The sequence below is a fragment of the Neovison vison genome, chromosome 1 (genome assembly GCF_020171115.1).
Source record: "Neovison vison isolate M4711 chromosome 1, ASM_NN_V1, whole genome shotgun sequence".
Taxonomy (NCBI): Eukaryota; Metazoa; Chordata; class Mammalia; order Carnivora; family Mustelidae; genus Neogale; species Neogale vison.
In genome coordinates, this window is record NC_058091.1 from 103,178,041 (window position 1) to 103,205,242 (window position 27,202).

At 37.9% G+C, this 27,202-nt stretch overlaps 1 protein-coding gene, 1 non-coding gene and 1 pseudogene across 4 annotated transcripts in view; 2 read left to right on the top strand and 1 right to left on the bottom strand.

Annotated features, from left to right (window-relative positions):
- PRIM2 (DNA primase subunit 2) overlaps nucleotides 1-27,202 on the top strand; it is a 381,685-nt gene that overhangs the window by 75,443 nt on the left and 279,040 nt on the right. The window contains exon 7 of one of the 3 annotated variants that reach the window (XM_044253598.1): nucleotides 7,187-7,391. The exons of the other annotated variants lie outside the window; for them this stretch is intronic. Within the exon in view, the coding sequence (XP_044109533.1) occupies nucleotides 7,187-7,252 (66 nt within the window). The 3' untranslated portion in view covers nucleotides 7,253-7,391. Of the gene's footprint in view, nucleotides 1-7,186; nucleotides 7,392-27,202 lie in introns of those variants that run through there. 3 annotated transcript variants of the gene reach the window in all.
- On the bottom strand, nucleotides 1,818-1,955 carry LOC122898299. Its single transcript, XR_006382968.1, has one exon. It is a non-coding gene; the product is annotated as a small nucleolar RNA SNORA8 (small nucleolar RNA).
- On the top strand, nucleotides 24,521-25,656 carry LOC122917650 (annotated as a pseudogene).

The window sequence follows — 27,202 nt, forward strand, 5'->3', positions numbered from 1 at the left end:
GGTTGATGATCTCTGCCAAAGTTAATATGTCAAAGTAAGCCTCTAATTTCTTTCCACAGTGATTTGTGTCTTAATGCCAACATTCTTGTATCAGAGAGCCAGGAGCCCACTGTTTACTATGGTGATTTATTTCTCTCTCTCTTTTTCTTCATTCTTCATTTTTTGTGTTTGGTGCATCTAATTCATGATAATGAATTATGAATAATGAGATAATACCAGCTCTCTTTTCAGTATCTTTCTCTATGGATTTAAATTGTGGTGTCTTGTTCTCCTTTCGATCAGTTAGCACATTTTCATCCTCTTTCCAAAAACACGTTGAACTCCCTCTTCCACTATTTTGTTTGTCCTTGGTGGTTTATATTCTTTTTATATCATTATTGTCATTTTCATTTTGTTGTGGAGGTAATGGAAATAAATATTTATATTCAGTTTGCCATATTTAGTGAGAGTCCTCAATGGTCTCAGTAATTATAGTTTTAAATTAGGGGAACAACAACAATAAAGTTTTTTTTTCTTTCTTTTTTTTTTTTTTTTAAAGATTTTATTTATCTGTTTCACAGATAGCACAAGCAGGGGGAGCAAGGGAGGGAGAAGCAGACTCCCTGCCTAGCAGAGAGCCCGATGTGGGGCTTGATCCCAGGACCCTGGGATCATGACCTTAGCTGAATGCAGACGCTTAACCAACTGAGCCACCCAGGCACCCCATCAATAATGTTTTTGAATGTGATTTGTTAATAGTGGTTAACAGTTCAGACTCTGGTGTTGTATTTGTGGAGTTTGAATTCCCTGTCTGATGCAGATTACTGTTGGAACTCCCCCCTTCTGATCCTACATATCTTGCTTGGTATGTCAAGAAAATATGGTCATGACTACTCTTCACCCAGCCCATTTCTCACAGCTGTGTTTTTGACAAGCAGCCTCGAGGGATGAAGTAATAACCTCCCTGATATATAGAGGAGACTTGCTTACTGCTTGCTGTAAAAGTGATTGTTTCTTAGTGTTCCTTGCTGTAGTGCAGACCCATTGTACTTGACCATTCATCTGGAATATGTCATGTTGTCCCCCAAAGAGCTTGATTGTAAGAATGACACAATGTTTTGGCTCTCTTGCTGCTTCTTGTGATAGAGGAGTAATAAAATTTCTTTGTCTCTAATGTAGGAGTCTTTGTCTTGTGTCAGCATCCATTAAACAGTAATAGGCTAACTTTTGACTTAATAGGTAACCTAAAATTCAGTCCCATAGTTGACAACCAGCTTTGTGATTTTGAGTAGATTTCCTAATCTGTACTCGTTTCCTCATTTTTAAAATAAGGATAATCCTGGAGTGCTTGGGTGGCTCATTCGGTTGAATGTGTGACTTTTTTTTTTTTTTTTTAAATTTTTGGTTTTTTTATTCCCTCCACAGCAAACACTGGAGAAACTTAGAGCCAAAAATACATGCTGACTTTCTAGTAAAAGTGTAAAGTTTTTTTTAAATTATGTATAACATAAGCAAAATTTATTTAAAGCCAATAAATATTTATTTAAGCAGTTTTTACATGTGATTCCTTCCACTGCCAGTCACTGCTCATCACCATAGTTCCTCCAAAGTTAGAATCATAATCTTCAGAACAGCCCTTTTAAAAAGAACTTGATCAATCCACAGTTGTCACTGTCACTCCTGTAATCTTTGGGATCCAATGTCTTTACTTCAGGGCCCTGTTTAGGTTCTGAGTGTGGATCTGCCTGGTTCTCAATTTCAAACACCCTAGAAAAGGAGAATCATTACTTCCTCTTGAAAATTATCTCAAGCTGAGCAGTATGAAAAACCATTAAGAATACTGTTTCAATAAAAATACCAGGTTTAACATGCACGAAGCCAAGAAAACCAACGATGCCAGATACTGAGTTTCTATTGCACTGTCCTTTGAACACCCAGCAGGAATGAGCTGCTGAGGACAAATACCATGCAGTGCGAGAATGTGTGACTTTTGATATCAGCGTTATGAGATTGAGCCCTTTGTTGGGCTCCGTGTTCAGCATGGAGTATGCTTGAGATTTTTTTAATCTCTCCCTCTCCATTCCCTTTGCTCCTCCCCCTGTTCCTGTTCTCTCTCTCTCTCTCTCCCCTTAAAAAAGAAAAAATAAAATCTTAAAAAAAAAAAAAAATCAGGATACTCTTAATCCTCACCACAGATTCCTGAGTTTTAAATTAGAGTAGGGGTGCCTGGATGGTTCAGTCAGTTAAGTGGCTGCCTTCCGGTCATGATCTCAAGGTCCTGGGATTGAGCCCTGTGTTAGGCTCCCTGCTCAGCAGAAAGTCTGCTTCTGCCTCTGTTCCTGCCCCCCTACTCATGCTCTCTCTCTCTCTAAATAAATGAAATCTTAAAAAAAAAAAAAAGAGTATATAGAGTTCTTAGTATTGTGCCTGGCACATGTATTAACTAGTAATATTGTGGTAGATGTAGAGGCAGCAAATGTCTGTATTTGCAGAAGTGTGGGGTTAATTAGATTTGATATGTTTTTTGCTGCAATTAAAAAAATCTGTTTTGGAGTTCTGAACCTTATAAAAATCCTAGAAGAGAACACGGGCACTAAGTTTTTTCACATTGGCCGTAGGAACTTTTTTTTCTAGATATGCCTCCTGAGACAAGACAAACAAAAACAAAAATAAATTACACATCAAAATAAAAAGCTCCTGTACAGTGAAGGAAACAGTCAACAAAACTAAGAGGCAATCTGTGGAATGGAAGAAGATAATTGCAAATGACATATCTGATAAAGGGTTAGTATCCAAAATATATAAAGAACTTACAAAACTGAACAGCACTGGGGCACCTGGGTGGCTCAGTAGGTTAAGCCTCTGCCTTCGCCTCAGGTCATGATCTCAGGGTCCTGGGATTGCGCCCTACATCGGGCTCTCTGCTCAGCAGGGAGCCTGCTTCCTCCTGCTGCCTCTCTGCCTTCTTGTGATCTCTCTCTCTCTGAAATAAAATCTTTAAAAACAGAACAAAACAAAACTGAACAGCACCCCCCTGATAATCTAATTAAAAATGGGCAGAAGAATGAACAGACATTTCTCTTAAAAAAAAAAACACGTACAGATGGCCAACAAACACATGAAAAAATGTTCTTCATCACTTACCATCAGGGGAATGCAGGTCAAAACTATAATGAGATGTCACCTCATACCTGTCAGAATGGCTAAAATAAAAAACACGAGAAACAGCAAGTGTTGGTGAGGTTGTGGCTGTGGACAAAGGGGAACCTTCTTGCACTGTTGGTGGGAATGCAGACTTGCGCAGCCACTCAGGAAAACAGTATGGAGGTACCTCAAAAAGTTCATAGAACAAGCCTATGTGATCCAGCAGTCACACTACAAGGTATTAACCCAAAGAATACAAAAACACTAATTCAAAAGGATAAATGTACTCCTTTGTTTGTTGCAACATTATTTACAATAGCCAAACTATGGAAGCAATCCAGGTGTCCATCAATAGATGAATGAGTAAAGAAGATATGGTATATATATGCAAATGGAATATTGTTTAGCCAACAAGGAGAATGAAACCTTGACATTTGTAATGACTTGGATGGAACTAGAGAGTATTACGCTAAGTGAAATAAGTCAGAGAAAGACAAATACCATATGATTTCACTCGTGTATAATTTAAGAAACACAACATGAGTAAAGGGAAAGAAAAAAGAGAGGCTTAACCATAGAGAACAAACTGATGGTTACCAAAGGGGAGGTGGGTGGGTGGGGGGTAGATTGAATAGGTGATGGGTATTAGGAATGCACTTGAGGTTATGAGCACCAGGGGATGTATGGAAGTGTTGTATCACTATGTTATACCCCTGAAATTAATATAACACTATTTGTTAGCTAACTGGGATTAGAAACGAACTTAAAATCTATTTTGGGTCTTATTATTATAGGAGAGTGGGATTTATGGCACATACAGGCATACTTTTAACAAGTGTCTTGGCAGTCATGATTGGCTATTAATACTATTCTGGTTACATCCAGTCTGCTATAATTACTGTATTTATAGTCTGTTTCATTCTGCAGGTCATTTGAGGTATATTGTTTTGTTTTGTTTGTTTGTTTTAGATTTTATTTATTTATTTGGTAGAGACAGATCACAAGTAGGCCCAGAGGCAGGCAGAGAGAGAGGAAGGGAAGCAGGCTTCCTGCTGAGCAGAGAGCCCGATGCGGGGCTCCATCCCAGGACCCCGGGATCATGACCTGAGCTGAAGGCAGAGGCTTAACCCACTGAGCCACCCAGGCGCCCCTTGACGTGCATTAAAATAAACATGTATTAAAGTAAGATGTAGAAATACGGATAAGATTGGAAAATTGAATGTAGGGAAGATTAATGCCTGCATTTGCATGTCACTGGGGATCCTATGCAGTTTCTAAAAGGAATAGTAACTTTTGGCTTCTTGTGTGACTTTTTGTTTTTTTAGTTCAGTGATTTGTAGTTGGGGGATAGGATGCAAGTAGTCCTCCTAGGGGGTTGATCAGAACTTTGGTTGGAGGTATACAGAGTATAAAAAAATTTTTTTGTTTTTGAAATAAACAGTGTGGAATATAAAACTTGATCAAGTATTTGTAGCTGATCTGATTCATGGAGGAAAGAAAAGAGAGCATTGCAGGGGCGTGGCAGAAAACCCATTTCTATGATAGATTGTACCACTTTACTGGCAGAAACCTTTTTCCTTTTTCTGGTATGCTCATGGCAACTGATACTAGTAAACGAGGCACTTGAATTCAGGTGTTTTTGATTAGCTTGACTGTAGCTCCCTGTGGCTCTTTCTTCCCATTTCCCAACTTTTACAATTTAATTAATGGGAATATGCATATTTTTCTTCTTCACTTTGATTGGAATATTTGGTTTGCATTTGAAACTGTTGTGTTCAAACAGATGTCAGTGATGCTTTTAGACTCGGGAAAGCAAGAGCTAGGGTAAAGTTATTAGTATTTATAGTAAAAGCTTGTCTCTGATGAGTAATAGACCCTTCTGCGTAAGTTAAGGCAGAGGGAAATAGTGGGGAGTAGAGAGACACAAGGCCATCTTGGCTTACATGTTACAGAAGCTGGGTTGCTGGCACACACATCCTAGAGTCTACCTGGACTCTATGTTTGTATACATTTATCTTTCAGATTCATTAAAGCTGCAATGACTTTTTTTTTTTTTACTATTTACAGCTGAGATAAGACCTGCAGATGTCAGAATGGACGTTATTTTTAAGTAATCTGCACACCTAGTGTGGGACTTGAACTTACAACCCTGAAATCAAGTCACACGCTCTACCAACTGAGCCACCCAGGCACCCAGCTTTTATGTCAATCTCTTTCTGTAAAATAAATGTATTTTTATGTTAGAAGGAGATGCAGTGTTACAACTAAATTGCATTGTGTTTACTTGATGAAGAAATATGTACAGAAAAATAATTTCTTTGCAAGGTTTTTTTCTTAAATTTTTTTGTTGTTTGCCATAGTTGATGTAGTTTTATTGAATAGAATTTTGAAGGAGGTGAATGAGGCCAGTTATCAGACTGGGATTCTTCCATTGTGTTTCTTGTTCTGGCTGTGTTTTGAAAATTTGGTTTTTGTAGTCTGTGTTTGGGTTTTTAGTGGATAGGAGCTCCTGAATCTTTAAGATATATAACATAAAACTTTAATGTGAATTATTCAGAAAGGAAAAACTGTTATTTTTCATTCTTGGCTTTATGTGTAAATAATTTGTATTTTAAATCTGAAATTTCTAGGAAGGATTAGAAATGCTGTCTTTGGGGAGTATTTTGGATCTCATTGCTGAATTGATTGACTTAACCTTGTGTCACATTAAAGGTGAATGAGTAAGGTCAAATATACTATTAACGATTTTTCAGTTTACCAGTTAGGCAAAGGTCAGACTTTGACATGTGTCATCCTCGCAGACAAAGGTTCTCTGTGCTCTTGCAGTTCACAGTCTGATAACTGTTTATAATTTACCTTGATGTTTTAAAAAATCTAATTAGGACAGTCAAAAAATATTTTTTACCTGATTTGAAATACCAATGGATTTAATGGCAGGATGCTTTTCATCCAAATAGCCCAGAGTGCCAGGGACAGTGAAGGTAAGTATCTTAAAAGATATCCAGTGTATTCTGTGTATCACAAATGCGAAATCCACTGCATATTAAATAGAAATAGTGTTGTTCAGTTGTCAAATATGTTCAGGAAGGGAGGGTTTTTGAGTGAAGGCATTGTGGTTGGTAACCTTATTACCTGGCTCACTGAAAATAAGTACTTGTAAAACTTCAGATTGCTTATTTTTACCTATTTTAAAATAATTTTCCTTATCCTGAATCTGATATTTAAAATTTGTTTCTTATCCCTTGAAGTTTGAAATCTTATTCTCCTATCTTAGAAATAATTTCATGTTATTTTTGGCTTACTCCTTTTTGGTGATCATGAGTTAATGTTTAATTTGTCATTTGTTATTGGAAATGTCAATTATGTGAATTTATTAGGAACTTCTGGGTACTTTTCTCTAGTTAACATTGGAACATTGATTTTGCATTGATTTAATAGTTTTATATGTTGAAGTTTAAAATGGTTTTGGGGGTTCACTTGTGCATTATTATTTCTTAGTTATTTGCAAGTTGGCCTTGAGGTAGTCATGGTTTTCTGATCATTTTGGCCTTTATTATATTGTTTTCATAGCTAGTTGATCTAGTTTGGGTTGTTGTAGCTCTTTTGGACTGTGCATTCATTATTGTGGTCAACTCTATTACATAAAATAGGAAAATGCCATTCATTTGATATATATGACTCATTTTGTAGCTATCCTCTGGGATATTATTGTAAATTATTATAAGCCTATTAATAAGTTGCAAAGCAGTTTTAATGTGCTTGCAAAATCTAGAAATGTGTACCTTCAATTTTCCCTTTTAAAAAAATTATTTTTTTTTAAAAGATTTTATTTATTTATTTGACAGACAGAGATCACAAGTAGGCAGAGAAGCAGGCAGACCTAGAGAGGAGGAAACGGGCTTCCTGCTGAGCAGAGAGCCTGATGTGGGGCTCGATCCCAGGACCCTGGGATCATGACCTGAGCCGAAGGCAGAGGCTTAAACCCACTGAGCCACCCAGGTGCCCCTCAATTTTCCCTTTGATGCAGAATAAATTTCAGCCAATGGGGAGTCTAATGTTACAGCTGAGACAAGACCTGCAGATGTCAGAATGGACATATAGTGGAACACACTGGGGAACATGTGTTTGATGAGCATGGAAGCTTTTCATAGGGCATCTGACAAGCCATTGACTATGACAGGAGTGGAAAGGGGCTTGGAGAAGAGTGAAGTGGGATGGTAAGCTCATACCATTAACTCTTATTGGAATTTTGACTTAAAGGAACTGAAGGAGAAAGGATTAATGATCAGATGAAGGTTCAAGTTTATTTTCAGAGTGGCGAAGTAAACCCTTTTATTTATTTGTTTATTTTTTATGATTTATTTATTTGAGAGAAAGAGCACAGGGGGAGGGACAAAGGGAAAGAATCTCCAAGCAGACTCCCCACTGAGCATGGAGCCTGATGTAGGGCTCAGTCTCACGACCTGTCAGATCATGACCTAAGTCGAAACCAAGAGTCAGGTGCTCGACTGACTGAGCCACGAAGGCACCCTGTAGATAATTTTATATTCCAAGAATTGGAAGTGGGCAGTTTTGAGTTGAATTGCCTGATGGATTCAAGCATGGTGCTGAATGTTGAGTAAACAAGTCAATTTCCAGAGAAAATAGTAGTCAGTTCGAAGGATTTACCTCTATTTATCTTTCATAAACAAAGTAATCTTTAAGATGAGCACAGTAACATGGACTACTTACTTTTTCTCAGGGTTAAATATTAGGTAATAAGTATATATATATGTGTGTATATATATATATACACACACACACACGCATATATATATGTTGTATATGAAATGAGCTTTTGCTTTTGAACTGAATTTGAGGTATTATGCTGGTTAGCAGAGTTCAATTTGTTCTCTATTCTTTATAGGAAAATTTATGATTTACACAGAGCTCTTTATGTGTTTCTGTTACAATGCATACTTTTAACTTCTTTTCAAATGATGTAAGTGAAAGCATTAATAGGGCTTCCTTTCTGTAAGCACACTCCATAAACAATACACTTATCTTCACGTTGTTTTTGACATCAAATAATTATGGAAGCTAACTTTATATTGTTTCGTATATATTTTTGTGCAGCTCTAGTATTATATTTGGAGAGTGAGGAAAGGTTCATTGAATTCTTTTACTTAATTGAGGACTCACCAATTATGCATATAATTGTAAAAATATGCCATAGCAGATGGTCTTTAGTGGCAATATTTTAGAAGTTCACAGAATTTGGATTTTCCTTATCAAGCTACAAAATTAGATTTTGCTCATTATAAGGTAGTTTAAACCTAGAGATGCTATGACTAAATGTGAAACTTCAAGCTGAATTACCCTTGAAGGCTAAAATTAACATATGCAAAAATTTTCAAATAGCTTACAAGAGTCATTTTTCTTTTTTAAAGTTTTCGTATAGCTTTTGAATATAGAATTCTTTGTATTCTTATTGATGATGATTTCATGTCTCTGACTTTGCCCTTGACAAAGTATGACTGTAACTTAGCTGAAGTTTCTCACCTAATAATATTATATATATGTTACTATTTAGATCCTAAAAGAATGAAATTAATTTACCAAATATATCTTTAGTATTCTGATATTCTTTTCGTTAAACATTACATTGTGAAGTGTTACTGATGTTTTCTGAAGGTCTTCCAAAAAAAGAGCATATACTGACTTTTCAAATGTATACTTTATTTTTTCAACCTATAACCATCCTTTTTCTTGTCTCCTGCTGCCCCCTCCTCCCTGAAAATTTAATCCTTTTTAGTTGAACTAGTCCTGTCATGGGCTAATTCAGAGCCTAGATCAGAGTGCCTTATCCTAGGTCTTTGGGATGAGAATAAGAACCAGGGATGTGGAAGCCTGATGGAGTTGCAGGAAAAAACCATTATGTGTTCTAGTCATTGAGCGGCTAAGGCTGAGTTACAAAGGCAGGAGGAAATAGTTGCAGTTAGCCCAGGCCCCATCAGTATAACCGTCCTGCCCCTCCTACCCCTTGGAAGACAGAGATGAAGTAGTTAAAATTCTTACGCTCTCTTTATGCTCTTTACTCCCTAGTTCCACTGATTGCTAACCTTCTTGGCTTTCAGATTCTTGGTGCCATACTCCAGCTATTGATACCCGTCAGCTGTCTGGCTTTTTCTCCTGTTCAGCTCTGCTTGAAGTGTGCTCTCCCAGTTTCAGTGTCGCTTGACGCTTTTGGGCAAGAGAAGCCTTCTGTTGTCCATATTGGAGCCTAGTAGGCAAATATTTTCCAGTTTTTTTTTTTAGTTGATACAGAGACTGTCACCTCTGTATAAGTGTTAGAAAATCTAGAGGACTGTTTTGGGGCTTGCATGGGGTCCTTGTTCCCCGAGGAAGTAATACTTGTTGATACCTAAACGAGCAGTGGGCTTCTTAAGCTTTGGGTGTCCACAGTGATCTGAGGAAACAGAGGAGAAGTTTGTCACTAAATAGCTAACTTTTGTTATGTGTTTGCTGAATGCCGGGCACTAAGCTAAATGCTTTAAATGGATTATCTAAATTAATCCAGATAGCAGCTCCACGAGGAAAGGTTAGAGAGGTGAAGTAACCTCTCCAGAGTTAAGTGATGGAACTGGAACTAAAAAATCCAATCTGTAGATTTTTGAAATGTGTTTATTGCAAAGCATGTTACTAAATATATGAGCACATTTCCTCCCAGCTAGTCCTTAACTACACTGAAATGATGTGGAATGGATGCTGACATTTAAGGTGACAGTGCCCATCAAAAGGGATATGCAAACACAGGTGTGAGATTAGAGATTTACATTAATGTAGGAAATTAAAGCATTAACTGTAATTTTATGAGGATGTTTTATTTTAGCTGACAGTTCCTGGCAGAAATGGAAACACAATATATTAAATATGCCATAAGTAGTTTTCCCAATATAATATGTGTGCTACCTCTAAGGAAAACACTACATTTACACAGCTCCATTGTTGAAGGGCTTATTATCTCAACCCTGGCTTTTCTATACCCTATGTTGCTTTTCTCTGGTACTTTTTTTTTTTTTAATATTTTTTTAGTCACATTGTATGTTTTAGTTCATGTTCAACAATAGACTCATGTGATACTCAAATGTCAGTGGAAACTAAAATTCCAAAGTAGACTTTATGCTTGAGATAGGAATAATTTAACAGTATGATAAAAAGGAAATTACAGCCTTGATTTGGTTTTGTTTTTGGCTTAGGAGAAAGGAGGAACACCTTCTTTGGAGAGAGGTTGTTTCAGACTGGGCCTTTTAGGATAACTCCTTGGTTCATTTAGGGGTTCTGGACTTCAGGGACTACTTCCTATACTTTGGACATCTTTGTGGTGTATTGCTGATGGTTGTAACAATGACTGATGTGTTTTACAAGCATTTAATAGACAGGAAATGGGGATGCTGGAGTGTCTGCAATGCACTGGATAGTTCTGTACAACAATGAATTTTTCATGTCCTTTTTGATTTTTCTTTTTTCTTTTAAAAATTTATGTGGGGTAAAAAAATACCACAAACCTGTTTTAATGACCTGAATCTAGACCCAAACACTGTTTTATAAATATACATAAAATGTTTTTTCCCCCACGTTTTTTGTGTACCCTGATAGTTCCTGGAATGAAACTACTGTGTGAACTGATGGATAATTATACTTTGTTTTGTTCTATATGTTTCTGTAAGTTCACCTTTTTGGAAAAGCACTTCACTGATGGGGCATTTGAGGCACCAACACACACACTATACCAGTCTACATTGGTGGATATTTCATTCACAAAGTTTCTAGGAGTGGTACAGTATTTAACCACTTGATTATGACATTTTTAAAAAAAGATTTATTTGAGAGAGTGCGTTCATGGGAATGGCGGCAGGAGCACTGAGAGAGGAAGAGATAATTTCCAGCAGACTGTGCACTAAGCACATAAGTGGATGCAGGGCTCAGTCTCATGACCCTGAGATCATGACCTGAACCGAAACCAAGAGTTAGACGCTTAACTGACTGAGCCACCTAGGTGCCCCTTGATTATGACATTTAATACACTATATGTGATTCTTTATGTTTGTTAGTATTATTTTGTTTTAGATTGCTTTTCTGTTTCTTTTATATTTTAGTTATGGAATCACCCCTCCCCCCTTTTAAAAAAAGATTTTATTTATTTATTTATTTGTGAGAGAGAGAGAAGGAGAGAGCACGTGCAAACAGGAAGAGTGGCAGGCAGAGGCGGAGAGAGAAGCAGGCTCCCTGTGGAGCAAGGAGCCGGATCCGGGACTCGATCCCAGAATCCTGGGATTATGGCCTGAGCTGAAGGCAGCGGCTTAACTGACTGAGCCACCCAGGCATCCCGAACTACCCCTTTTTAAAAAACAGACTGTTTACTAACTCTTTACTAACACTAAAGTAACTGTCATCCCAGACTTACTATTTCCATTACTAAGGTTATATCTGGATGTCTTCCTATTATTTGTAAAAAATAATCTTCTTAAACCCTCTGTATTGTGTAGTTCCAGTATGCACAACAACTGTGAGTATAACACACGGAGACAGTCAAAAGTGGCATCAAAATAATACTTCTTTTTAGTCTGCTTTATAAACAGAGTTCAAAACTCTTCATTATTGTGGATGTAGAGTTTCCTAGTATCCTAGTGTAAGAGGGCAAGCAAACTTCTCAGATTGGGAGAGTTAAGACTGGCTGTCTGCTCATAGATCATTTGGTGGGCCTGGGGTAGGACATTCAGTTCTTTCTATTTCCTTTGGAGATATCATCATAAAACATATAGTGAAGGTGCTTTTTTTCCTGAGATTGTGCTGTTCATATAGTGAGGTTTCTGGTCTTTGGATCACTTATGTATAGAAATAATTCCTAGAAATTATGTATTTATAGTAACTTAAGATAGTAAGACTTGAGGAATATTAATCATAAGAAGAATTCTAATTTTTAAATTTATTTATTTATATTTTAATACATGGGGATGATGATGTATATAAACAATAGAGGAATTCCAAGCACCAAACTGTTGAGAGAACTTTGCCTTTGGACCTAGGGACCTATAAAATTTATTGCCTTGTCGGCTTATAGGTTCTGAAGATAAACCTAAGGGATAGAATGGGTGGATTAAGGTGATCTCTTTCTTTTGCATCTCTGTGGGGGCTTACCAACTGTTGGAACTCTGTTCTGACTGGTTGGTAATAGAGGGCCTTGGAACCTGCCTTTTTTCCCCCCCTAGAAACAGCAGCCTGCTCTTCCTTCATGTGGTATGGTACTCTTTCTTCTTTCCAGCTTGAACACTCATAGTTTTGTCATTCTATTTTTCCTAACCCCTACTCCTGTGAGATCTTCTAGATATCATATACTCTGTTCATTTGGCATTATTTTAGTGGCTTTATGAATTTCAAGGAAGTACATTCACATATTCCCCCACATTAACCTGGTTTTGGTTATACATTTTTATGAGAAAGAAGCTTGTAGTTAAATTATGGGGAAGGGGCGCTGGGTGGCTCAGTTGATAAAGTGTCTGCCTTCCGCTCAGGTCATGATCCCAGGGTCTGGGGATCGAACCCTGCATCGGGCTCTCTTCTCAGCGTGGAACCTGTTTCTCCCTCTCTCTCCACTTGCTGTTCCCTCTGCTCGTGCTCTCTCACTCTCTGTATCAAATAAATGAGTAAAATCTTAAAAAAAAAATTATGGGGAAGAGAGGGAGGGGAGGTTAGTGAGATAGGATAAGGGCAAGAGGTAATTGCTGACTTTTTGAGGAGGGGACTGACATGTTTTAATTTAGTATGGTAAAAGAGAAGCACAGTGGCTGAGTGAATAAGGAAGTCTAGAGTTGAGACCCAAGTTGAGATTTAAGATTGTCAGGTAATATTGGACACCACTTTGTGTATCTTCTGGTGGTCCTCCCTGCTAGCTGACAATGAGAATGAGTCTGTTAAAGCCTTGATGAGATTAATTAACACTAAGACCCTCAGAGTAAAAATAATTCCTCTCAATTGTGGTTGTTTCACATATCTACAGATGTGGTGAAATGGCATGGAACTGTACACATGCACTGTACCAGCATCATTTGTCCTGGTTTAGGTTTTGTACTCTAGCTATGTAACATATAACCATTGAGGGACCCTGACGGGTACAAGGAAACTCTCTGTACTGTTTTTTGCAACTTGTGAGTCCATAATTATTTTAAAATGAAAGCTAAAAAAAATTGAAAGTTAAAAGAAAAAAAGATTGACAAGTAATAGAATGTTGAGACTCACAGCAGAGTTCTGTTGAGTTATTGCCAATTTCTGTGTTAACACCAAGGAAGATTTGACCAAATGAAGGACTGAATGAGGGTCTGAATTACAGTCGTGGCTGTGACAGTGGAAAGAAGTGGGCTAATATGATAGACATGGACAGAGCCTGAAGGTTGGATGACATAATGGAGTGTGAAATGGATAGGACTCCAGGCTGTTTGGTAGATAAAGAATAGTGTCTTAGTAATGGTAGGGAATATAGAAATAGGAGTATGTTTTGTGGATAGGGTGATATATTTGGTTGTGAGCATACTGCTTATGAGTGCTGGTGGGCTGGTGGGGATAGGCTGTGGACAGTTCAACATACTAGGCTGCGTTCAAGAGATCATGGTTCAAAGTACATATTCAAAATATGTATGTAACAGTAGTATTTGAATCTGTGGAAAAGAAGATTGCTAAGGGAAAGTGTGTGGAAAAATTAATCTCATAATGGATTTTTTTATGACTCTGGGTAAGTTACTAACTTTTCAGTGCCTTATTTTCTTCATGAGTAAGGTAAGAGAAGTGAAGTAGAGAATATCATAGTATATTCCTCATAGAATTGTTGTGAAACTAAAAGAAATTATCTATCTAAATTGCACAGTGCTTGGCACATTGTGAACACTAATGGCTAGCCATTTTATTATTTAGTAAGCACTTTGGTTATGCATATGAAAACAGTGGACTCCACTCTGAAAGTTATATTGAATGTTTAAAATTATAAATTTTTTTTTAAAGATTTTATTTATTTATTTGACAGACAGAGATCACAAGTAGACAGAGAGGCAGGCAGAGAGAGAGAGAGAGAGAGAGAGAGAGGAAGCAGGCTCCCTGCTGAGCCAGAGAGCCCGATGCGGGACTCGATCCCAGGACCCTGAGATCATGACCTGAGCTGAATACAGAGGCTTTAACCCCCTGAGCCACCCAGGCGCCCTGAATGTTTAAAATTAAACAGTGATTTTTTTTTATTGGCAGTGACTTTTTTTATTTCTCGAAATAGAACTTTTTGGTGTTTGAAGGTCTGGTTAGTTATAATCTTGGAACTAGTCTTTGTGGTTAATTACTTTAAGGCATTTTTAATAGAAATGTGTTCCCTTTTTTTTTTTTTTTGCACCAAAGTGATGCAAACTTTGGTACAATACTTTTACCTTCACCTTTCTCCTGTTTCTTAGTTATATAATTCTTCACCTTTTGGGACTTGGAGATAAACTCTTGGTTGAATATGTAATATTTATGTTATTTGCTAAAAGTGGAGTAGATGAGGGATGATACTAAAACTGAATCTAGGGACAAGTTTCTTCCAATGAAGATGGGATACAAGGAACCCAGCTGTATTTATTTAGCTTCTGTTTCCTTTCTCTGTGACAGGTTATTATGCTCTAGAAGTGTCATTTGGGGGAGCCAAAGCACTGTACTTAAACTTACATCAGTCTGTTTAGAAGGGAAAAAAGTAGTGAAATGAATTGAAGTTCATGCTTTGCAGGTGTTTATGTGTCTCTTCCTTCTGCTTTAATAGTAAGTGGCTAGTGGGGTTTGTTAAATAGCAAATGAATAAGACTAAAGGTTGAGCATTTATGTTCCTAGAGTTTTAACTTTTTTACATTTTATTTTAGTTGCCCTATTGATACTTCAAGGGTTAAGAGAAGTAAGTATTTTTGGCTGGATATATATCATGTCACTTCAGAGCAAAATTAGACTGTGGATGCCTTCCCTGAGACCTGCTATGAAATACCAAAAGAACAGTCTTTGGAATGTAGGCTTGATTTTTCCAGTCAGTGAACCGACTAATATTTTCGGAGTGCCTGTAGATGCAAAACACTAAATTATATTAAAAATATTGCCACTCGAGTAAGTCCTTAAAGAAACAATTTTGGTACTGTTTGGTTGATTAGTGTACATCAGAGCTATTGTTTGGGCTCTCCAAATACAGGTTGTTCAGGGATGCAGTAGGACCTGCATACAAATAGATTGCAATTTGGATTTGGAAAGGATAGCTTCTTGTTTATTCTGTGTCAGTTTTCATTTGGTGTGTTGTATATTCTTTAAAATGAATTACAATTTATTTGAGTGACCCTTTTTTAATATAAGCTTGACATGATTATTTTTCTTTATATTTATCACTCCCTTTGACACACAGGCACACACCCACATGCACACACACACACACATACACACACACACAGACAGACAGACACACACACGAAGAGCTACAGTTTGGGTAGTATTCATAGCAGGAGAAAGATAATTTATTTGAAGTTTTTAGTAGGTTGTTATCTTTAGTCATGAGAAAAGTCTACTTTGAAATTTCACTGCCTCTTTTTGGTAAGAGGATTAATTCTAGAACAGAAGGGCTATTTCCAAGACCGTGTCTTCATCAGAAGCTGGGGTTTGATGTATGTTAGAAAAGATACACACTTCCTCCACTGTTTCTTAAGCTCTTGCTATTTATTACCTGACTTGTTTATCAAACCCTGGAAATTGGTACCGTTGATGGCTAATGGGATGTTTTGGTCAGTTGAGAGTGGAGATACTTGAAAAAAAAAAAAAAAAAGCATCACTCTGTGTGTCAGAGAATGTATTGCTTGTAGCTAAAATTAATGGCTTATCTTGGTTTTTTGTGATGGCATCTTTGCTACTATATTGTCCTGTGGTCTCTTTTTGTCTAACAAAGAAAATTGACAGGTTACTTACCTTTTTGTGAGTGCTTTTCTTGAGAACTGTATGATTGAATGAGTAGTGAAATTAACCTTGGCTTCTGCACTACTGAATGGCAGCAGAGAGATGCTTGCTTTTTCCTTCCTTCTTAAAAAATGCTGTTTGAATATAGTTTGGTAAGTTGACCTCTGAGGTAGTTGATGGAGAAAATTGAAATGAAATATTTTTCTTCTCTTCTGAGTATTGTGTTAATTTGCCCCAAATGACATAATTAGCTTAAATGTTGTGTGAAGTGTTAGGTTTTAGCCAACTAGGCTGAATTTAATTTGTATGTCTTTATTTTTACTGTATATGTGGTAAAATTTGATAATTAATAAAGATTTAAAGGAATATCTACTGATAAATTCACCCTGTTTCACCTTCTTAGACCTAAGAAGCATAATTTGGCTAAATTATGCAAAATGCTAATTAAAGGGTTTAATTTGCTAATCATCTCAGTTTGATTAGAGGCAGATGCTGATTATCTACACAAGTCTAAATGGACCTTTCAGAGATGGCTTTCATTATTTAAAATCAACTTGTCAAACTAATTAAGACATAAATTTAAGGAATAACAAATACCAATAGTTATCTGTTTACTTTCAGTGTAATGCAAGGCTGGATAATTCACAAATGCTGTGCATCAGAGACTTGGTGTATACAGTGTCATTAGGCATTTCAGTATTTTCTAAGTTTAAGAGTTGAACTTTGCCTTTTTTACTGAGCTCATTAGATTGTCTGGTCTTACCTTTGTTGGTCCTTTGGGTCTCTGATATTTTTCCTGGCCCTTTTTGCCTTCTAGGAAGGAAAAGGACAGTGCAAGGGAGCCAAGACAATGCCATGCATATACGTTTAAACCATGCATAGACATATTCAGGTGTATTGTAGATAGGTATACTAGGTTCCTCAGAGGTGACCAAAACTTCCTCTTACAAATCTGAGAGATGTGGCAGCAAACTGTTGGTAGGCATGGGTCGGTGTTAACTCCAGGAAGCGGTGGGGGGAGCATCTTAGTTCACTAACTGAGGAACAATTTGGATCCATGCACCCAGCCTTTTATTCTTGCTGGTTTGTCTTTTTCTCAGTGTGTGCAAAGATATAAAACCATTTACAGTTCATTCAAGTGTCTGTGGCAGACTTAGGGTTAAGAGTGGAGAAACCAAGGCAGACACTATTCCTAATTTGAGTCAGATACAAAAGGCCCAGTAACAGGAAATGTTTGGGGTTTTTCATTGCAGGCAGGGTATTAGGATAGAGGATCTGAGGTGCATACATACAATCCTGCTTTGACCTGTATATCCAGGTCAAAGTTTGGTAGGATGAGGTAGCATGATGTCTAAGTGGGGATAATCTATATGTCATACGGCCCTAGGGGTAGAATGCACTGGTTGGTGCCATACTACCTGGGGTTGAATACTGGTGCTCTCACTTAGTAGTGGTTTTTTTTTTTTTCTTTTCCATGCAATTTGGTTTTCTCTTCTGAAAAACAGAAAACATAATAATACTATCTCATAAGGTTAGATGGCTTCAATAACGCTAATACATGTTAAGTACTTAAAACACTGCCTAGCAGATAGTAAGTAAGCACATAATAAATTTTAACTATTATTATTTTTGTTTGTTACGTTCTGGCTTCTTTGTGAGATTTGCAAAAGATGGTGTACATAGAGAACATTGGGTTCTTACCCCTAATATCCCTTTCAGTCATTTGAAAATGATTGCTACATGCACCAAAATCCATAAAATACCTAGGAATAAGTCTGACCAAAGAGGTAAAAGATTGGTAATCTGAAAACTATAGAACACTTAGGAAAGAAATTGAGGAAGACACAAAGAAATGGGAAAGTGTTCCATGCTCATGGATTGGAGAAACAAATACTGGTAAAATGTCTGTACTACCCAAAGCAATCTTTACATCCAATGCAATCTTTATCAAAATACCACGAGCATTTTCTACAGAGCTAGAACAAACAATCCTAAAATTTGTTTGGAACCAGAAAAGATCCTGAATAGTCAAAGGAAGGTTGAAAAGGAAAACCAAAGCTGGAGGTACTGTAATTCCAAACTTCAAACTGTATTCCAGTGCTGTAATCATCAAGATAGTATGGTACTAGCACAAAAACAGACACAGAGCAATGGAACAGAATAGAGGACCCGGAAATGGACCCTCAATTGTATGGTCAACCAATTTTCGGCAAAACAGGAAAGAATATCCAATAGAAAAAAGACAGTTTCTTCCACAAATGGTGCTGGGGAAGTTGGAAGCCACATGCAGAAGAATAGAACTGGACCACTTTCTTAAACCATACACAAAAATAAATTCAAAATGGGTGAAAGACTTAAATGTGAGACAGGAATCCATCAAAATCCTAGAGGAGAACATAGGCATCCATGGCGACTTCTTCATAGAAACATCACCAAAGGCAAGGGAAGCAAGGGCAAAAATGAACTGTTGGGAATTAAGGAGGGCACTTGTGATGAGCACTGGGTGTTGTATGTAAGTGATGAATCACTAAATTCTACTCCTGAAACTAATATTTCACTATATGTTAATGTGAATTTAAATAAAATCTTGGAAGGAAAAAACTTATTGTTATACATACATGTATAATAAAAAATAGAAGAACCTCAGTTGTGGTTAGCTAATATAATTTAGCTAATAGGTAAGCTAATAGATATTTGGGTAAGCTAATAGATAAGCCAATAGAATTTGGAATACTGGTGGGATGCCTAGATGGCTCGTTGGGTAAGCGTCTGCGTTTGGCTCAGGTCATGATCCCAGGGTCCTGGGATCAAGTCCCACATTGCACTCCTTGTTCAGTGGGGAGCCTGTTTCTCCCTCTGCCTGCACTGCCTGTTCTGCCTGTAGCTCTCCGTGCTTCTACTCTTTCTCTGACAAATAAATAAATAAAATCTTTAGGGAAAAAAAATAGAATTTGGAATACTGGAGTTTTATTAAAATGAAAAAGTGCAGATTTTGGTCTGATTCTTTTTATGTAGTATGAGTGGTTTTAGGGGTGTGTAGAGATAGTTACTAGACTGACAACTGGACAGTCCCTGATCATACGTATTTTTTATATCTGGATTCAAAGGGTAGAAAAGAAGGTTCCTTTGAATTCACTTGTTTTCTAATTCCCAGAAGATTAAAACAATTTATTGTGTAATGGATAAAGGGTAATAGAATGCTGTGAGTTTTGTAACTACTTAGACCAATAGAATTTGATGGAAGTGACACTGTACCTGTTTCTGGGTGCAGACCTTAAGAAACTGGCAGCTTCTACTTCCTCTGTCTGACATACTTTCTTTGGGAGTCCTGAGATGTCATGTAAGATCTGACTAGACTTGCTGAAATGTACTTGCTAGAGAGGTCTGTTCTGAAGGCTGGCATACACTAGCAACTGTCATACTGGAGAGGCCGTGTCTCAGCACTCCTGGACATTCCCAGTGGAGCCTGGCCATTTAGCCATCTCTACCAAGGTCTCAGGCATGTGAGTGGGGCCATCTTGGACTCTTCAGTCTGTTCATCAGCTCAAGACCTCAAGGGATGTCATTTGCTGCCACATGGAACAGATGAATTGCTGGCTGTATGCTTTCTGAATTTCTGACCAACAAAATCGGAGAAAAGAAAATGGTTGTTGCTTTAAGCTGCTAAGTTTTAGGGGTAATTTATTATGCAGTGATACATAACTGGAAATGGTAGCTAAGCTGGAGCTTCTGACTTCTTAAATTTGAACAGAAGCCAAAACAGTGTACCCTAAATACTTTGAACAGCTATGCCATGATTTGGAAGGACTATGAAACATGGTAATATGGAAAATGAAATTCAGATAATTAGATAACTAGAGAAGGTAACTCTGAGGGAGCTCAGATTACTCAGAAGAGAGAGAAATGGAAACATTCTTGATAAATGCTTTCCACTTTTCAGAACTTTGGTGAAGCTGCTTCAATAGAGTTAGCTGAGAAGTTTATGGCTTTTTAACTTTGAAGAGAGGCTTGCTGCATTTCTGAAACTTGCCAGGAGTCTCAGAATCCTTTGAGGTCTTCTTTATTTTCAGAGATACTTTTTTATGTTTCAGGACCTGGGAAAGAGAGGTAAGAAGGTATAAGGTAGTTAATTTTTTTAAAAATTTATTTATTTGACAGATCACAAGTAGGCAGAGAGGCAGGCGGGGGGCGGGGGGGATGCAGGCTCCTTGCTGAGCAGAGAGCCCAATGTGGGGCTCGATCCCAGGACCCTGAGATCATGACCTGAGCCGAAGGCAGAGGCTTTAACCCACTGAGCCACCCAGGCGCCCTGGTAGTTAATGTTTTTATACAGTGTTACCTCTCACGAATTTGACAAAATTTACAGTAGTCCAAATTAATGACTTCAATTAGTAGCATAGATTGCGGAATCCTTTTTGCTTCCTATATTCAATTCAGCCAAGAGATGGTGAACTAAGAGATATGATTAGGGCCCTGTGTAGGTGCTATGGGGGATTTAAAGCACTTTCTTAATTAGAAAGGGTTATAAATAAGTGAGTAAAAGCAGTCATGAGTTACTATTGACACCGTACCATGCAGGCTTCTTGATTTTTGTTTTTTGTGTGCTGTTTTGAAACATTTGCAGATTTCTATTTTCTTTTTAATTTTCAGCATTTAATGGTTTATTCTGGCTCTCAGTATGTGGAGTTTGGATTATGGTAGTTAAGGGAGAAATTTTAATTCATATGGAGAATCTGTGGAAATGATTTCTTATTGAAAAACTGAAAATGGATTAAAAAACTTATTTCATAAGTCCAGGGAAGCAGGGCAGTTGAGCCCTAATAAAACCTTTTTGTGTTGGCAGACACATTACTGCTATTATAACCCTTTGCTTAAGGAATGGGCGAGTCAAGGATAAATGTAGTACATACACGGCCGTTTGAGGAGCCGTTTGAATTTGCTGCTTAGCTTTCTGGATTCCTTAAGCTGTATCACTTTTGGGTTGTAACGGTCTTACTGGAGGCAAGAAACAAAGTGAACAAGATGATTCTCATATACGTTTCCCAAGGCTGCTTTTATTTATTTCTATAAAATAGAAGTAATAATTTTGCCTTTTTTTCTTTTTTGGTAACTTAAAGTTAACAGTAGCAAGGAAGATATAGATAAGGAACCAAGCGGTATTTTAAGAGATCAATGTCAGGATCATTACAGAGAACAACATAATGGCTCTAGAATGGATGAATTCAGTGTTTTCTCTTTTTGCAATTTTGAGCACATGGAATGAAAATGGCTACATTTAGGTGGGGTAGGAGTTTAGCTTTGGAAGAAGCTGTTACACTACAATATGGATAAAATACATAATTACAATATTATAAGATTGAGGGCTGTTATGGTGAGGTTCACATGATTATCTGTTCTTCAAGGCAGAAATGAGCTCTTTTTTTCCTGTTTCTGCTGGAGAGGAATAGGAGGAGGGCTGTGACTTGATGATGTACAAAGGGGCCTCTGAGTAGTGCAGCTAACACTGCTACCCTTCACATCTGGTGTTCCCCTCAGAACTGGATGTCCCTGAATAACACCAGCCCTTCTAGGTGGTATCATGGCTTCTTCTGGTATTTGAATCCGTATTTTAAGTGCAGCTGAAACGCTTGACTGTTTTAGGAATGGAATTTGAGATAGAACTGTAAATTGAGAAAGGAGTATAGGCAAGGGAAGGGAGCTCTTGATGGACTTTGAAGTAAGACAAATGGCTAAGTAGGCTCTTTCTGCCTTAATGGAGGGGAAATGTATAAGATGTTGGGAACACTTACTAAATCCCTGTCATTGTCAGGAAGTGGCTTGGAGGGACTTGAATCTACCAGCCTCTTCCCTACTGAGGTACCCAGATTAACACATGGTTTATAGAAAGTGTGCTTGCTGTGCAGATGTATCTTTAAGCTCAGTCCCTAACTACCAGAATTCTGCTCCCAAGTACACATGACACAGAATATCTGGAGCTATTGGTGTGCTTCATAGTACTTTACACTTAATGTTTGATAATGCTTTATGTTTATCCAGCATTATGTTCTGCATTATGGAGGATTTGTAACGTTTTTTGTTTGAGAAAGTATAAAGAGACTTTTCATGAAACAGAGAACAAGGCAAAATAATCACATGCCAGAATGTTTGATATAGTCTCTAAGAGTTATGAAAAAATAAACAGGATATTGCTACAGACTGGATTAATTTAGAAAGGCATCATTGAGCTGACAGTATTTGAACTGAGTCTTAAAAGATAAGGCAGAAAGGAGGTAGCAGATCTATTCTGGTGGGTGGGGTATTGTGCCAACTATACCATCAAAAGTTTGAATAATTTTCTGAGGAACTGAAAATGTTGAACTGGGTCAACAGATAGGAAACCTTTGTTAAGGCCATAAAATTGCTTTCTAATATTTTCAGTTGCAAACCTGTGTATTTAAACATCTCCTGAAATAAATACCTCCTTTCTCTTTATCCAAGGCACAAATAATAGCTAGTATTCTCATTGTTTGAATTTCAAATAGTATGATGGAAATGTAAAATTAATGATAAGACTTGATTTCCTATGGCCTATAAGAGAAAATGGTAACAAATCACTTTCTTTTTCTGACTTTATTTTTTTCTGCTCATTTCATTCTCCATTTGCTTGGATAAACATAACTGCATTATTGGTCCATACTGACTTTTTTTTTAAAGTTTATTTATTTATTTAAATAGTCTCTACACCCAACATGGGGCTTGAACTCACAACCCCAAGATCAAGAGTCGAATGCTCTTCTGACTGAGGCAGCCACATACCCCGAGTCCATACTGACTCTTGAGAAAGCTTCAGACTTTCTTCCCCAGCTAAGTAAGCCATATTTTTGTAATCTGCTATTAGCTGCTTAATTTGGAAAGCTTCATTTGTCATCATATCTTTCATGAATTAGAGTTTGGCTTACTCTCTTCCATTTCATCTTTAAAATGCCCAAAGTGCTGCATAGTTTAAAAACTTAGAGCCAAGTTAAGTTGAGCAGTTTTCTACTGGGCTACATTGTAAAAATGGGAAAGGAAAATTACTTTCTTTTGTTTTTTTGGAAGACATTTGCCAGTTGGAGCCTCAACAAAGATTGAGTTTGGGAGGCCTTTAATTGTGCACCAAAAGGTTATTGCAGAAGATAACATAAGGGAGATGTCATAAAGAAGAAAATTTGAAGCTCAGTAATAGAAAGCTGTGTGAAGAAATAGGCATTCTGCCAATTAACTGGGTGCTTGAAATAAATAGTTTGGAATTAAAGAAACAGTTGCAAATTTCGAAGACTTGATTAACTTAGATCATAGGGAAACTGGGGAGTGGGGAAAAAACTTCACGTTGTGGTAGTTTGAAAGCTCAAAGTGTACTTACTGTTCATTGCAGTTTTGCTCCAAAATATTTAATTTTTATAAAGTTTGATAATGTAAAATCAGAAGAATTGTTAATCTGATTTTATGTTAAACCATGGAAATAAAATTCCAAATATTTTTGGGCAAAATGAAATATGATCATAGGAGTTCTGTCTTGAAATGTTGACTGTCTCAGCAGTCAGTAAATATTTCCAAAATTGGGCATAGAGTGATTATGAGTATGTGTAGGAAGGATATCCAACGAAGCAGATAAATGGTACCTGACCCTTGGGTCTTCTTATCTGTTGGGTAATCATGACACAATTATATAAATAATTAATAAAAATTTTTTGTGTGTATCAGGGAGACGTACAGAACATCATTAAATGTTCATCTTTCCATAAATGTCCAGCTCTTATGTTGCATTAGTTTGAGGTGAAGTACAGTTCTTTAAGGTTTTTATTTCTATACTTCTTTTACATTTTAAGCATTGTCACACAAACCAAAAAGCAAGAAAGGAGATTGCATTCTTTACTGAAAGGTATTTTTGCTGGATGTAGAATTTTAGGTTGTCAGGTTCTTTCTTTCAAGATTTTATTTTTAAGTAATCTTTACACCCAGTGTGGGGCTCCAGCTTATAACTCTGAGATAAAGAGTTGCTTGCTCTACTGACTTAACCAGACAGCCTTTTCTTTTTTCTTTAAAGATTTTAAGGTAGGTACTTTCTTTTCACATTTAAAAAAAAATATTTATTTATTTATTGGGCAGAGAAATCACAAGTAGACAGAGAGGCAGGCCGGGTCGGGGGAGGAAGCAGGCTCCCCGCTGAGCAGAGAGTCTGATTCAGGGCTCGATCCCAGGACCCTGGGATCATGACCTGAGCCGAAGGCAGAGGCTTTAACCCACTGAGCCACCCAGGCGCCCCTCACATATTTAATATATATAATTCTTCTGTTTTCTGGCTTCCATTTTTGCTGTTGAGAAGTCAGCTAATTGTCTAGCTGTAGCTCCTCTGAGTAGAAGATAGTCACCCTCCTGTCGTGATATCCCACACTGAGATACCATGGATCTGTTTGGGGGCTGGGATCTCTATGAGGACTGAAGGAGCAGAGGTTATGACAGAGACTATGATTCCAGGATAGACGGTTGACAGAAGACCATTTGGTAGTGGGGTACCGTATGGATGACAACTACAGAGGACGTGGGGACAGCTATGAAGATGGGTATGACAGATGAGATGATTGCTCATGGAGCTCCAGAGAGGATTACTCTAAGGATAACTACAGGCATAACGATAGAGGTCCTCCTCCACTTTCCCCTCCCTCTAAAAAAAGGCAAACTGAATCTAAAGTCTTGGAGTACTCCTAAGGAAGATGATTCCTATCTAGCACCAGTCTACCCGAGCAACCTCTGCCTTTGGAGGGGGAAACGCTGTCAACACAGCTGCTAAAGATTGAGAAGTAGAAGAGTGACTACAGGAGGAGTGGAAGAAAGTGAAGGGCCTTCTGGATGAGCCAGAACAGGAACAATGGCCTCGGGGTAGACACCCAAGCTGGCAAAGTGAAGAAATTCAGGAACAGAATAATCCTGGACAGGAAGTGAGCCATTACAGACTGGGACCTCAGCCACAGCTGGCAGAAATGCAGGGGAGAGAGAAGAAGTCTCTAGAAAATGAAACACTCAATAAGAAGAAGAGTGTCCCTCTCCAACTTCTAAGCCTCCCAAACCTCAACAGCCTCCTAAGCCACTCTACTGAAGGACAGTGCTTGGGTGTTTGGAAGGCCTAATCCTCCTGCTCTGTCTCAGAGCTCAGACACACAGCACCAATCCCCACAAGTGGTGGTGGGGGGAAGTGGTTCTGGCTCAACCATTTAAGGAAGGAACAGCAAGGAAAGATGAAAATAAAGTAGATGGGGTAAGTGTCCTAAAGGGCCAAAGTGGGAGCTCCAGCTGCTGTCCAGGAGGTGGAGGGAACAAAGACCACTGGAAGGCATCAGATAGGAAAGTTGGCAGAAAAGGATCAAAAAAGATCACCTGAGCCAAACAAAGAAACCTGAAGAAAATCCATCTTCCAAGTTCAGTTCTGCAGTCAAATGCTCTACCACTGAGCTATACCCCCTCAAGTTCAGTTCTGTAAGGAAGTATGCTGCTGTCTCCACTGGGGGTGAAGATGAGAACGAGGAAGATTATACCAAATAGACCTCTGCATCTTGTGCTTTCTCCAAGTCTCTTCACCCTGGAGTATTCAAGAGCAAATCAAACCTCTATCCAGACAAGACAATAAAACCCACCTTTCTTTGGAAAACAACAGCAATAACAACAACAACAACAACAACAAAACACCCTTGGGAAATGGAATGAAATTGTTTTGCATACTACTCAGCCTTTAAAATATTGAACTAACTGGAAAATTGCCAGTGTAGCCTGAGAGAAAGAGATGTATAGCTTTTCATGGAAGTTGTGCAATTTTATGACATGCAGTTGCAGGTGTGATTAGTGTGGGTGGGGGGGCTCCATTTAGTAAAATGGCATGACGGTGATGCAGTGTCTGGAATCTGGTTGGGCAGTAGGGCAGGCTTTAAGGAAGAGTGTAAGATTTCTACCTTTTAATTTTTTTTTTGTCCTATTGTGGCATATGTGAATTTTTAAACATCTGAATACATTTTCCATCCTTGGAAAGTACATTTTCCATCCTTGGAAAGGTAGGTTTAGTTTCTGAAGTCGTTTTTTTTTTTTTTTTTTGTTGTTGTTGTTTTTTTTTTTTAAATCTCCAGGAGGCTGCCTGCCCCTCCTTTTATTTAATTAGGAGTTCCTGGGAACAGCCTGGGGGATTCCTTAATTTTTACCCCTTAGGGGGTAGTGGGGAGTGCGTCTATTGAACAAGAGTGTTTGGTGACCAAAATAAGTGGGAGAATCGTGGTTTGAAAAGAAGCTGTGGGGAGGTGACATTATTTTGCATGAGTGGTAGGGGGAAATGGTATGACCAATGGTGAACACTGGAGCAGGAAGCCCTTAGGTGTCGTGGAAATTCCTGAGTCTATTTCAGAAGAAAGGGTTTTGTCCTTTGTTAAACAGTATCCCTTCTGAAAGTTCTGAAATTTTGAATTGTTGAGATCTTGAAGCTTTATTTAGACTCTTTTCCTGGTCTTATGTTCCTCATGCTTCTCCTTGCTATTACCTCCCCAAAAAGCAGTTTCTATTTAAATCACATACCTGATCTAGGCATTGTTTATCAGCCCCAGGGGGCAGAAGTAAATGAGAAATCACTGCTTTTCTCTAGGAGATCTTGGCCTTTTCGTATGTCTTTTGACTCTTACTCCTTTGGTCCATTCCTATTCTACTTCTTTGACCCCTTTTATACTTTTATATGTCAGAAAACTCTGGAATTAATGGTCTTAGGTAGTGAGAGAGGGTTGATAAATAGGGACAGGTAAATTGTGAGCTGTTCTTACAGCCATGTTTTGGGGCTTTTGTTTTTATTTTTACACGTTTCCTTCTCTCCACTGAAATCCCACACCAGTGTTTGGATTTATAATATGGCCTCCACCAATTTGTGGGTTGGGTGGTTGGTTTGTTTTAACGTCCCTTGAGAGAGAACAAATGATAATGGAGAGAACTGTTTAACAAGGTCCTTGTTTCTCTTGAAGCACATTAGCAAAACTTGTGTGTTTTTATGTGCACTTTTGTACTGTTAGCCTAGTAGACTGTATTCTTATGGGTGTCATTGGTACCTGCAGAGAAATGA